At 35.7% G+C, this 14,421-nt stretch overlaps 1 protein-coding gene across 1 annotated transcript in view; it reads right to left on the bottom strand.

The window, feature by feature from the left end:
• Positions 1 to 14,421, bottom strand: part of UNC13C (unc-13 homolog C) — a 511,573-nt gene that overhangs the window by 297,982 nt on the left and 199,170 nt on the right. Inside the window, exons 8-9 of the mRNA XM_037053932.1 lie at positions 8,355 to 8,582; positions 7,218 to 7,359 (exon numbers count right to left, since the gene is read on the bottom strand). Of these exons, the coding sequence (XP_036909827.1) occupies positions 7,218 to 7,359; positions 8,355 to 8,582 (370 nt within the window). The remainder of the gene's footprint in view (positions 1 to 7,217; positions 7,360 to 8,354; positions 8,583 to 14,421) is intronic.

The following is a 14,421-nucleotide window of genomic DNA, read 5'->3' as shown; positions in this document are numbered from 1 at the left end:
CAGAACTAATGAGGTAGGCCTTATTATTCATTATTTCAGCTTATTGCCTTGAGAGAGTTTCTAGGCCACTGTGCAAGGGGTAGGAATCCAGCTGGAATCTACTGGACTCTGAATTACAAAGACAGGACTGAAAACCTGAGGAGACAAAGGCAGCTGGAGGTCACAGGAAATACTACTAAAAAGAGGAGTGCTGAAGAGAAGAACAACTCCAACAATTTGCAGAGGGTTCCTCTCGAACAATCATCTGAGTGATGATAAATTCATGCATGTCAATAAATAAGTCAAGACCAGGTTTAGAGCCACTGAAAGGAATTTCTTTCTTTTTAAGATTTTATTTATTTATTTCAGAGGGGAAGGAGAGAGGGAGAGAAACATCAATGTATGGTTGCCTTTTGTGCATCCCCTGCTGGTAGTTGGCCTGCAAGGAACTGGTTTGCAACCCAGGCATGTGCCCTGACTGGGAATCGAACCGCGATCGTCTGGTTCGCAGGCCCGCGCTCAATCCACTGAGCTACGCCAGCCAGGGCTCACTGAAAGGAATTTCATTAGCATTGCTTAGTACTCCCTAAGGTCAGAAGTAGTGCTTATTTCTTCTACTGGGCAGACTAGAAAATGTGTCATTAATGAGTCAGTAGAGTCAGAAGGGTTTTGGTTCAGTACTGAAGAATAATCAGCATTTTGTCAAGCAATATTTCATTCCCACTTAATACATTTTCAAGGATCAAAGAACCAAACTAATTCCATGTAGTCCCAGAATGAAGCTCAACAATATGTACAGAATGCCAAAAATATCTAGCAAACAACAAGGTAATGTTTGCAATGTCTGTCATCTAATATAAAATAACCAGGCATGTGAAGTAGCATAAAAATATGACATACAATGAGAAGAAAAACCGACCAATCAAAACTGAGCAAGAATGGATACATATATTAGAATTGGTAGTCAAGGACAACAAAACAGTAATTAAAAGTTGTGCATGTGTTTCAACAGTTAAGTAGAGAAACACAATGTCAAGGGAATGAGAGGACAAGCCACAGATGGGGAGTAAACATTTTCGAAAGTCAAATAAGGTAAAAGACTTTTACCCAAAGTATTCAAAGAAATCTTAGAACTCAGCAATGATAACAAACAACCTGATTGAAAATGAGTGAAAAATCTTAAAAGACACCTCACCAAAAGAGATACACAGATAGTAAATAAGCATATGGAAAGATGCTCCACATCATATGTCATCAGGAAAATGTGCATTAAAATAACAATAACCTATGACTACACCACTGTTAAAATGAGGAAAATCCAGAACACTGTCAACAGTTCATACTAGAGAAGATATGAAGCAACATATTTTGCTGGTAAGAAAGCAGGATGGTATAGCCACTTGGGAAGACAATTTGGCAGTTTCTATAAAACTAAACCTACTCTTTCCATATGATCTAGCAATTATGCTTCCTGGTTTATGCAAAGGAGTTAAAAACAGGTCCACACAAAAACCTGCATGTGGATGCTACAGTAACTTCACTCATAACTGCCAGACTTGAAAGCAACCAAGATATCCTTTGGTAGGAGAATGGATAAATAGTCTATACAATGGGATATTTTTCAGTGCTAAAAAGAAATGAGCTATCAAGCCATGAAAAGACATGGAAGGACCTTAAATGCATATTACTGAGTGAAAGAAACCAATCTGAAAAGTCTACAAACTGTATGAGTCCAACTGCAGTGACCTTTGAGCAGCATGGGTTTCAAGTGCCAGGGTTCACTTATAAACAGACTGTTTTCAATAAACACAACTGACCCTTCAAATCAGTAGCTTTCACATCTGCTGACTGAACCAACCATGGATCGAAATCAGTACTTCTTCATTCTTTTTAAAAATATTTTATTTATTTATTTTTGGAGAGAGGGGAAGAGAGGGAGAGAAACATCAATGTGTGGTTGCCTTTTGTGTGCTGACCCCCGCACCGCTCCCCGCCACCCCCCGCACTGGGGACCTGGCCTAATCCAAGCATGTGCCCTAACTGGGAATCAAACTGGTGACACTTTGGTTAACACGATGACACTCAGTACACTGAGCCACACCAGCCAGGGATATTTTTTCATTCTTAGGTGTGGTTTCCTAACTGTGGATTCCCAATTATGGATCAAAAAAAAAATACTATTTGTTGCTTGAATCTGTTGAGGCAAAGGGCCAACTGTAGAGTCAATAAGTATAGTCAGGTTTTCAATTGTGCAGGTTCAGTGCTCCTAATCCCCAAGCCATTCAGAGGGCAACTATATGTGACATTCTAGAAAAGGTAAAATTATGGGGACAGTACAACAATCAGTCGTTGCCATGTCTTTAGGAGGGAGAAGGGGTGAGTGAAGTGCAGAGGATTTTTAAGGCAGCCGAAGTACCCTGCATAACACCATAATGATGAATACAGGTCATTATACAGTTGTTCAAATCCATAGAATGGACAACACCAACAGGGAACTGTAATGCAAACTGTGGACTTTGGGTGATAGTGATGTGTCAGTGTAGGGGCATCAATCGTAACGAATGCGCCTCTGGTGGGGAATGTTGATAATAGGAACATCTATGCAGATATGGGGGTAGGAGGCATATTGGAAATCACTGCACCTTCCCATCAATTTTTTGGTGAATTTTCTCATAAAATAGTCTTAATTTTTTCAAAAAGTGTTAAGTGGAGCCATAGAAGACAGTAAGATCCACTTTGAACTTTCTGAGATAGAAATTAAGATATATCACATAAAAAATACAGTGGATTGAATTAATAGGTTAGACATGACAAAATTTTAAAAAGTGATTTAATTTAAACACATAGCAATAAAAATAATCCAAAGTGAATTACAGAGGAAAAGAGAGGAAAGGAAAGGGAGAGAAAACCAGAGTAGCAGTGGGCTGTGGGACAACTGCAAGAGGCTTATTACTGTAGATACACATGTGGAGTCTCCAAAAGGTAGGAGCAGAAAGCATCTTTAAAGAAATAATGGTCAAAAGTTTTCCAAATTTGAAGAAAACTGCAAACCTACAGTTTTAAGTAGCTCAACGAAAAATGAGCAACAGAAACATAAAGAAAACTACACCATGTCATATCATAATCAAGTTACACAAATGATAAAGAAAACGAAGTGTTAGATGGGGTAGTAAAAGGAAAAGGGGGCCAAACAGATGGTGATGGAACAAGGTTTGACTTTGGGAAGACAATGCAATATACAGAAGACATATCGTAGAATTATACACTTTAAATTTATATAAGTCTATTAACCAATTTCACGGCAATAAATTTAATTTAAAAAACACAGGTAGAGGGGAAAAATAAAGACAGGTACAGAGCAACACAAATGATGATAACAGATTTGTCACTGAAAACAAGATTAAGAATCAAACACAAAGACAATAAAGCAATACCTTCAAAGTAAATTTTTAAAAACAGCATTCAGAATGATATGATCTTTTCAATAGATGCCATAAAAGCATTAGACCAAATACAACATCCATTTCTGATCAGAACTTTTGGTGTACTGGGAATAGAAAATGGCTGTCTTAGCTGGATAAATGGCATCTATAATCCATCTATAGCTAATATCATAGTTAATCAAGAATGTTTTCCATCTAAGGTTGGGAACAAGGCCAGGATGTCTTCTCTTATCACGTCCATTTATCATCATACTGGAAATCTTAGCCAGGGCAATAAGGCAATCTGAATTGTATCACACTGTCTTTATGTGTGTGAAAAATAATAAACTGATTATAAAATTCATGTAGATATAATCCAAAAGTTGTAAACAGCTAAAATAACTTTGAGAAAGAGGAACACTTGGAGGACTAACACTTCATGATTTTGAGGCTTATAAAGTAAGCCCATAGTAATCAAGACCATGTGGTATTGGCTCCCAGATGGATTAACAGCTCAGTAGAAGAGAACAGGTAATTCAGAAACAGAACCACATATACACAGAAAGCTGACTTTCTTTAAAAGTGCAAAAGCAATTTAGTATAGGGAAGACAGTACTTTCTAAAATCTATATGCAAAATAATAAAGTTGAGTCTGTAACTTATACTATTTTCATAAATTAAATCAAAATGAATCATAGACCTAAATATAAAATGTAAAACAACTATGAATCTTGTACACATGCAAAAAGACACTTAACTAAATAAGATAAAGGATAGCACATAAGCACATAGATGCTTAGTCATTAAGTCATTAGAGAAATGTAAGATAAAATCATTATAAGATATAACTACACACATATTAAAATGGCTAAAATATAAAAGACTGGCCTTATCAAGTGTTGGAAGGATGTGTATAGCCTACAATTCCTATATAATGGTGGTGAAAATGTATAAAGGTGCAAGCACTTGGGAAAGTGTCTTAAGAATTCAACATATTCCCAGAAGTTCTACTCTTAGGTGTTTATTGAAGTGAAATATATACACATGTCCATACAAATAAGTATGCCAGGTGTTTCCAAACACTTTATATTTAATAGCTAAAAACCAGAAACAAGCCAAATGTCCATCAAAAGGTGGATGCACTCACTACGACATTTTGATACAATGAAATGCTACCTAGCAATGAAAAAGCAACTGTTGCTAAACCTTACAACATGGATGGATCTCAAAATAAGTGTTGAGCAGAACCACACAAGAGTGCATCCTGAATTACCTATTTGTATAAAACTCTAGAGAATGAAAAACAAAAAAAAAAATACTCTATAGCATCATAAAGCAAATCAGTGCCTGCCTTGGTTTGGTGGGAGTTAGAAGGTGTGGCTTCACTAGGATATGAAGAAACCTTTGGGGGCAACGAGTATGTTCATTATCTCGTCTGTGGTGATGATTTCATGAAGGTCCACATAGGTCAAAATTTAAAATTGTACACTTGACATATGTAGACTTTATACTTTGTTGATTATACCTTAATAAAGCTGTTTTTAAACTTTCAAATTTCCAGCTTCTCCTGAGAAACCGGAAGCTCTAGCTACATTGCGTTTACATGACTGCGTGGTGACAGAAGCTGCCTCTTTTCTCTCAGTCACTTGGTGTCAGCTTTGCCACAGTCTCTGTCCCTCTCCTTTGTTATCTTTTTCCTGTTTTATTCATTTACTTGACTGCCTTAGGAATTTGAATCCATGACTACTGGTTAATTTCTTGTCTTCTGTTAAAATACAAAGAAACATTATGCTAAGTGAAATAAGCTAGTCAGAGAAACACAAGTACCATATAATCTCACTCGTATGTGAAATCTGATGAACAAAATAAACTAACAAACAAAATAGAAACAGACTCTTAGTAGATACAGAGAAGAGACTGGCAGCTGTCACAGGAGAGGAGGGTCTGCACAGCTCAGGTGGAAAAGGTGAAGTAAGGAAGAAAAAACTCAGACGCAGACCACAGCATGGTGCTTACCGGAGGGAAAGGGGTGTGGGGGAGGTAGAAGAAGGTCTGGGGGTCAAATGACTTGGGATGGTGAATACAAAAGTACAACATACAGATGATGTATTATTATAGAGTTTTATTATGTGAAACCTATATAATTTTATTAACCACTGTCACTCCAATGAATTCAACAAAAAGGATAAAGAAAAAAATAGAAATATTAAAATTGTTTCTCCCATCAGTCTGAAGGGAGAAACTGCCCAAATCCTTAACTCATTCCATGGTATCCTCTGTTAGTTGGTCCCAACTGATTTTGCAAACCTAGGTCTTAACACTCCCATTGTCAGCCATAAACACTAGAAGCTCTATATTTCTTACATGTTAGTGCCCACATTCCCGTTCGAACTCCACTTGTGTGGGCTTTCCTTACTTAGCATGTCGATGAGATCTGTGTTTAAATATCAGAAAGAGAGAAGGAAAAAAGGACAGCTTTAAAATTCGTAGTTAGGGATTTTTATTTCTGCCAAATGATATTTGGACATCATTTTATGTCTCTCCAAGAAAAAGTCATGGAAAGAAAAGAATCCTTGGCAGAAAAGTGATTTCTTGCTGTTTGGCACAAGATATTAGAGGTTTAAAAATAAATGACCTCGGAAAATGAGAAGTTGTAAAAGTTATGACCAACCATTTCATCAGAATAGGCTGGTGCAGATGGGATGGGCCAGGTGCTACCCAAAGTCTTTCGTCATAAACTCTCAGGTGTCAAGGTGTTGCTAAATCAAGCCTGTGAATTCCTAGTTATGTTAGGCCAACCTGTTACAGATAAGGTTGTAACTTTTTTTGTTTGCTTGCTGGCTAAGTCGTCCAAATCATGTCACCTTCTCATTTGAAGTATTTTTTATTACTTGCTTCCAAAGTTGAAGAATAAACAATAAATGTATGAGAGTATTAAGAAAGTTCATAACATTAGTTTTATTCTCTTTGTAATTTGCATAAACACTATTGAAATGAGATAATAATTGCCTGTATATTTTGCATGCCTGTCTTAATTTATACTCAAACATTTTACTATTTGTAATAGTTTCCCATTATGTACTTACAAATAAAACTTCTCATCCCATACTGGATTCAAATTTCCAAAAATGGTTTTGGTCCTTCTTTTGTTCTTTCCCACTTGAACCGTAACATACGGGTCACTCGATCCTGTTTTGTCTTTTGCCTGCAAGCCTTGTGCAGAAACCACTGAAATAACAAAATTTAACAGTTTAATATAAAGGTTTCCCCAAAGACAAAAAATAATAAGGAAGGAATCCTGTTCTATCACTTTGTCCCTGGGTTTGAAGATGCACCTCCATTGCTTTCATTCTCATGAGCAACAAGATTTTTTGAAAAAAATTTAATAAAATAATAAATACACTGAACACTAAAACCTTCCTTTGAACTAACATGCTTTTGCCTATAGCGAATAGTAGCTATACACATGCACGTTTAAACATATCAGCTATATATNAAGCCTGTGAATTCCTAGCTATGTTAGGCCAACCTGTTACAGATAAGGTTGTAACTTTTTTTGTTTGCTTGCCGGCTAAGTTGTCCAAATCATGTCACCTTCTCATTTGAAGTATTTTGTATTACTTGCTTCCAAAGTTGAAGAATAAACAATAAATGTATGAGAATATTAAGAAAGTTCATAACATTAGTTTTATTCTCTTTGTAATTTGCATAAACACTATTGAAATGAGATAATAATTGCCTGTATATTTTGCATGCCTGTCTTAATTTATACTCAAACATTTTACTATTTGTAATAGTTTCCCATTATGTACTTACAAATAAAACTTCTCATCCCATACTGGATTCAAATTTCCAAAAATGGTTTTGGTCCTTCTTTTGTTCTTTCCTACTTGAACCGTAACATATGGGTCACTCGATCCTGTTTTGTCTTTTGCCTGCAAGCCTTGTGCAGAAACCACTGAAATAACAAAATTTAACAGTTTAATATAAAGGTTTCCCCAAAGACAAAAAATAATAAGGAAGGAAACATGTTCTATCACTTTGTCCCTGGGTTTGAAGATGCACCTCCATTGCTTTCATTCTCATGAGCAACAAGATTTTTTGAAAAAAATTTAATAAAATAATAAATACACTGAACACTAAAACCTTCCTTTGAACTAACATGCTTTTGCCTATAGCGAATAGTAGCTATACACATGCACGTTTAAACATATCAGCTATATATTCACATATACATTACTGTATACACATATAGAAAAATAAGCATGTACATACAATATGCAAAAAAGTCATCCAACATAATGTCAAAGGCCTGTAGTTTAAAGTCTGTTTATAAGTTTGCTGTCAGTACTGATCAACTCAACCTGATAAAATAAGCATCTTTATTCTACTTTGTAAATATTCTACCAGTAAGTTAAGAGGCTTGGTAAATCTTAACGTGTTAAATACATACTTCCTGTTAATGTTATTGTATGAGCAACTGCAGAAGTTCAAATCACTAGACTTCACTAAACTCAGATTGTTTTGACACAGGGCATGAATAGATGAGGGGTATTGATCCTGGAGTAAGTAAGAGGATATTTGTTTTTTTATTAAGAAAAACTGACTGAAGAGATTATTAGCTACTCGTATAATTTATCAGTGACAGGCAGCAACAAAACTAATCTCTTGTAAACTACGCAATATTGATGAATATACTGTAAACCAACCTTTTTCCACGGGAAGAGGTTTTAATTGGACCAAGACACAGTTTTGATTAAAACAAGACATTGATAGGAAAGAAATTACTTCAGTTATCTAGTAAATATTTTAGAAATTTGAAGTACCACTTAGGCTTTTTGTTAATACTGAGAAAATTGAAAATTCTATTATTTTATCTATAATACTGTAGCAGTGATTTCTATAACACATAATAACTCAATGCGGCATAACAACTGTAAGACTTATTTTTACCTGTGATGGTTATTTTGGCTGACCACTTAGATGTCCCGTCCAGTACACTCTGTTTGGCTGCCTTTGTGTACTGAACAAAATCTTCTTTAGAAATCTGAAACATTTCTTGAATCACTTCAAACACCTCCGGCCTATTTTTTTCCCTGATTTTCATTCTTTCTTTCATAGCCATAATAATAGTCTGAGTCTTGTCTTCGGCACCGTGCTTGGAACTCTTTTCTGCTGCCCCTACAGTGGGAAAATCAATGGTTGTGTGAGTGTCCGTGCTTTTTATGGCTCAGAAGAGAAAGAAAAGGAGAAATATGAGGATGAATGAATGCTTTTATTCTGAGTAGTGAGAGCAGCCTTTTTTGGGAAAACATCAGAACAAATCACAATGCTGAGATTCAGAACAACTTGTATTTTGGCAAGTGAATGGACCTCAATGATCCCTAGTTGTCTCACTTCTATTATTGGACTAAATCAGGGGTTGTGCAAATATTTGGTTTGAATTTTTAAAAACAAATTTCAAAACCACACATATTTACTCAATGGATAACGAAATCAAATTGGAATATAGATTAGATATGTATGTCAGATGTCACTCAGAATCAATATCTCAAATACTTATGTTTATCTACATTATCTAATTATTTTTATTGATGGAATTTATCATAATTAGATGATTAACTTTTTCTCATAAAATAAATACTGCCTCAATTTGCTTTATTCTGAAATACAGAGCAAGATTTTACCCAGAATAGAAGTGGTTCTGCTGCTTAAAAAAGGTTTGAAAACCACTGGGCTAGGTGACTTCTGGAGTTTCAAACAGACCACCAAACCTGAATTATCATTCTATAATATGGCCGTAGTTTTGAACAGTCCAACTCTCACTTTCCTCTAAAAACTCTTTTTGGTTTCTAGGACCTTGTTTTTTATGAGTGGTCTTAATTTTCTGAGCAATTTGTTAATAATACAACTTCTCTAGGAATGAGGTTTCCCATAGCCCTCTCTTGGATCCTGCTCCTTTTTTAGTTATCAGCCAGATACTCTCGATGCTCTGTCTGGTGTCTGGGTTGCTTAATATTACAGAACAGGTCAATAGTGAACCATGATTTCAGCCTTCATAGTTTCTTAGTGAGTTTGAAGTGAAAAAGCAAAAAGCACACGCAGCAGGATCTACAGGAACCGCCAAGCTGAAAGCAAACATTTGTGGTGTTTTTTCTTGGCACAGAAGCAACTGAGATGTAGTAAAATGATCAGGAAGTTGTATTAGTAGCTAGTAATTGTCCCAACATTAATCTACATGATTAAGTATTGCCCAACTGCTGTGTCAATTTTTTGAAATATTGTATTTCTGAAAATAGGCATACTCATAAATGTTTCACAAAATGTTAAGAGATTAAATGGAATAAATTATTTGCTCAATTCCCACCAAAAAGATAGTCTCAGGAATGTTCTTTGAATCTCATACTGTGAACCTTAAGCCAGCTTCAGTACAGAAGCTAAGACAAAGGAGAAAAGGTCAACTACCAACTTTCCTTTTTATAAATTCATATGTAATTTGACAGCGGTGATTTAGTAAAAAATCTTTATTTATTTGAAAGTATAGCATTTGTTTGCTAGAGTGGAAAAATACATGAATAATAATCAAGATGTAATTAGAGGAAGTAAACAGAGATGAACATTCTGCTAGAAAAAGAGATTGCCTTTATCTTTTTTAAACCTTTGAGGACAAATGTTATTTTTATTTTTTTATTATTTTTTAATATTTTTTTAAGTTTTTAAAATTTATTTATCTTTAGAGGGGAAGGGAAGGAGAGAGGGAGAGAAATATCAATATATGGTTGCCTTTCATGCGTCCCCTGCTGGGAACTGGCCTGCAACCCAGGCATGTGCCCTGACTGGGAATCAAACCATGGTCCTTCAGTTCACAGGCTTGTGCTCAATCCACTGAGCTACACCAGCCAGGGCCTACAAATGACATTTTTAAGAAGAATACTAAAAAAGTAGTACATTTCAGTTCAGGTAATTTGCCATTCTAAATGCCCTAGTCATCTGTTAAAACATGCCATAGAACAGCTACATAGTTGTACATTATCTACCCTTAAGCAATTAAGCACATTTGTAGTTTATCAGAAATGACTTCATAGTACATAATTCTTACACAGAAAAACTAGCTTAGGCTAGACTAAATAATAGTTACAACTGTTCAATAGTAAGATTTTACTACAAGTACTGGAATAGTCATTAAATATAAATAACAGGGATAGCTTGAAAAAGTTACCTTCAAGGTTTAAAAGGTGCCAAATATTTGGTTTGTAAAGGTCATTCTAAGAATTTTCAAAAGGTTGTAAGTGTTATAAAAATTTTGACTACCTCCAAAATTTCTCAACCACTATTATCTTTGTGACAATGAGTGCTTCCAAAAGTTCTAGGAAAGAGCATTAAAGCCCTCAAGAGATAAATATATTTTGGATTGTTCTCCTAAATTTAGGAAGAGCCAGAAGACCACCACCCACATGATACAGGCTCATTCAAGTAAAAACCACTAAATTCAAGGCTGGAATGTCAAGAGATTTTTCTTTTTCATTTAAAAGAATCAATCTCTATATTTAACATCTGTATCTTGAATTCTTTTAAAAATTCATTGCAAAACTATGATAATTTGCTTTGAAATCTTTCATAAATACTCTTGATACTAGAGTAGATGATCTCTAACTTTTACAGACAACAGACCAATAAACTGTAAAATCTCCAGTCTAAAAGAGTAGTTTAGTAGAAACTTGTGTTTATGATTTTTAGCTGTTATTTCTAGAAAAGATACAGAACTTTTTAAAAGCTCTACTTTTATATATTTAATGACATTTTTTACTGTTGTCCAAGTTCAGCTGTCTCCATTCCCCCCCAGCATGGCCCCCTGCCCCCATCCTCACCTCCTACCCTTGATCTTACCCACTTTGGGCTTTGTCCATGTGTCCTCTATAAAAATTCCTTGATGATTCTTCCCCTTACTTTTATATTTTTTGACTGAAGAAAATAATTTAACTTAGATCTTTTTAGTTCATAGATACAGAGACAATTCATAATTAATTTTGTCACTGATCTGTAAGTATTTTCTATTGCCCTACTGTGTGACAAACCCACATATCATTTTTTACAATAAAACTATTTCTTAAACAGGCACCATATGCCACATATTTCTAGCCCTTTGGAGTTTTTTAATTGTTGTTGAAGTAGAGTTGTCTCCATTTTCCCTCCATGTCTTCCTCCCACCCCCAGCCATCCCCACTTCCCCTTTAGTTTTGTCCATGCGTCCTCTACAAATGTTTCTGAAAAACCTTCTAGCCATTTGGGTTTATTAGTTTCCTTCAAGTTTATTCTTTTTATCTCAAAGTCATCAGATATAAACTAAATTTACATTTATATGAGTCTTCCCTCAAAATGTCTGGTTGAAGGCCCAGTAGCTTAATTGAAATATAGTAATATGTCAACCAGAGATCAAAAATGAATGAAATCAAAAGAAATAATGTACAGTCAAAGCACTTTGTAAAGTATAATACATTATACAAATGAAAGGCATCACTAATATTTTTAAAAACACTTAATTGACAGATCAGTCAGTACAATTATGTACAGCAAAACTATAAGGAAATTTAACCTTAAACAGAGACAAACTTATCCAATGTGGTTCTCTTTCACTTAATTTAATGACAGTGTTTTAATCAGAACCCTTACTTTTGAAAAAATTTTTATTTGTTACCCATAATAAGAATTTCATATGAAATTCACAATTTCACCACAATTATATGGCTATTTACAGTTTTAGTGTATCTTCCAAAGAATTATTTGCATATACCTAAAAACTACAGTATTCTCACTTGGTCTCAGTCTTTTGCTTTTCTTATTTTTTCAACAGTTATTCCAAACATCTCTACTCTCTTTGTCCATCATGCCCCCCTTACCTTTTATTCTCAGCATGTGACCTTACTGTGTGGTAGGCAGTTTGGCAGGAGCAGAACAAGGATGATGGTCCAGTTACAGAAGGTCACCATGCGGAAAGTCCCAGGTGCCTAGCAATGGCAAAACTGGGAAAACAAGGACCTGGTCCCCGGGGTGACCTCTCCTCCCCTTGCATATTGCTGGTCATTTGGTGTAGATCCCCTGACCTTTCATATTACTTGTCCTGTGGTTTGGATCCTCTTCTGACCTTTCCTCCCCTGACATGTTGCTTGTCATGCAGGTTAGACTCCCTTAGAGGGGGAATGAGCAAGGGGACTGGAGAATAGCCCTTAAGCATTAAGCCCCCAGGACAAGGAGGTTCTGACCTACATCAAATACATCTAGACCTCAGTGGTGTTTCAGCTCTAGGTCCAAAAAAACAGCAAAACCAGACAAGTGACAGGGCTGCCTGAGGACCAGCTTTATTGACTAATGACCCCCTTGCCCTGGCTTTGACTAATCAGTGGAGATCACAATGCTGAAAGGACTCACCTAGAAAGCTGATGAATATTCTATTAAGGTCCTCCCTTGGGACCTTCTCTAAAACCTCCATCCTTAAAAGCCCTTAGATCGAGGACCCAATACACTCTTTAAGAAACAAGCCTGAGCCCTTTCCCTCCTCCTCTTCTTCCCACCCGTAGGAGCTTTCTCCTTCTCTCTCTCTTTGTCCTAAGCTCTAATGGATCCCTTTCCTTTTCCTCTGTAATTTGTTTCCTGATTTTACTTATCCTACCACTCACTTCTTTTACTTCTGTGACTCTCTAAATAAACTTTCTCTTAACTTTGAGTCTTGACTCTGAATTCTTTCCTAGCCAGAACTCAAGTACCAAGGTTGCTGAACCAAGGTCAAGCATGACTCTCCGGTCTAACACCTGGTGCTGTTCTCATCAGCACCAATGTTACCTCTTCCTTAGCAGAGGAAGAGGATTTCTAAACTCAGTGGTCACATTCCCCACTCCCCATTCTCTACTACAGAAAACAACGACAGAAACACCAAACATGATTTGTAGCATTAGCAGATTTTTGTGGTGTAAATATGCCTAACATGGCTGATTTCAAGCAACTGCTTTATAAGATATTTGAGTATTTATCAGTCACTACTGTCATATCTATTTGAATGTCCATATATCCTACAGGCTAGCCTATAAGGGCAACCTTAATTAACTGTGCTTTCTAAGTATCTAGCACACTATTTGGAACATAGGATACACTCAATAAATAAAGAAGACAAAATATTTCTTAGGGGAACCTAAAATAAAACAATTACTGTATGTGACTAATTTGGCTCTGGGTTTAATTTTATGTGTTAGGAATTTCTTATACACTCTGATCACAGGGCCATAATTCTGGAATAAACAAAAATAAATACAGTATAAAATGATAAACATGCTGTGGAAAAGACACCTGACTCCTGTCTTTGGATTTGGAACTTTCTGAAAACAAAGGCTCTGTTCCCCTCATTAGAAAGCAGAATTTGGTTGGCCAATATCTCATGCACTTAATAGTCAGCATAAAACAAGGGTCTAAATCCAAATATAAATGGAAGCAATATATCCAGAAAATCACTTTTAAATGAGGCAAAAAAGCACAGTGGCTCTTGATGCTTTTGTACAGAAGGAGAGAGTCTGGGGTGTGAATCCTGGTTTGGTACTTAGCACCCGTTTGAAATTGGGCTAGTTACTTTGTTTTTGTAAGCCTTAATCTTTTCATCTGAAAAACAAGAAAAAACAGCAATGTCTTCCTTAACAGAGTCCCTGTAAGAATTCAATGAGATAATGAATATAGTTTAAATACTGATAATTGAACACATACAGGGATTTAAGAATGTCAACAAGGTAAAGATATAAGCAATTAAGAGGTTTCATATTAACAAGAAGTGTTATAGTTCTGAGCTTCACGATGACTTGACTATGAAGCGACTCCTTGAAAACTCTCTCCAGGACAGTGTCACACCCAGTGTCTGCCATATGATAAAAGCTCTGTAACTATTTGCTAACTGGGAGCCAACAAGTTGCTTGAATATAAAAAAAAGAGTTTTAACAAACTAGCAGAAGTAATAATAAATATTCATTATAATATGAAGTGT

The sequence above is a fragment of the Sturnira hondurensis genome, unplaced genomic scaffold (genome assembly GCF_014824575.4).
Source record: "Sturnira hondurensis isolate 20B ecotype Veracruz unplaced genomic scaffold, ASM1482457v3 Scaffold0008196, whole genome shotgun sequence".
NCBI lineage: Eukaryota > Metazoa > Chordata > Mammalia > Chiroptera > Phyllostomidae > Sturnira > Sturnira hondurensis.
This window is presented reverse-complemented; position numbering and strand designations above follow the sequence as displayed.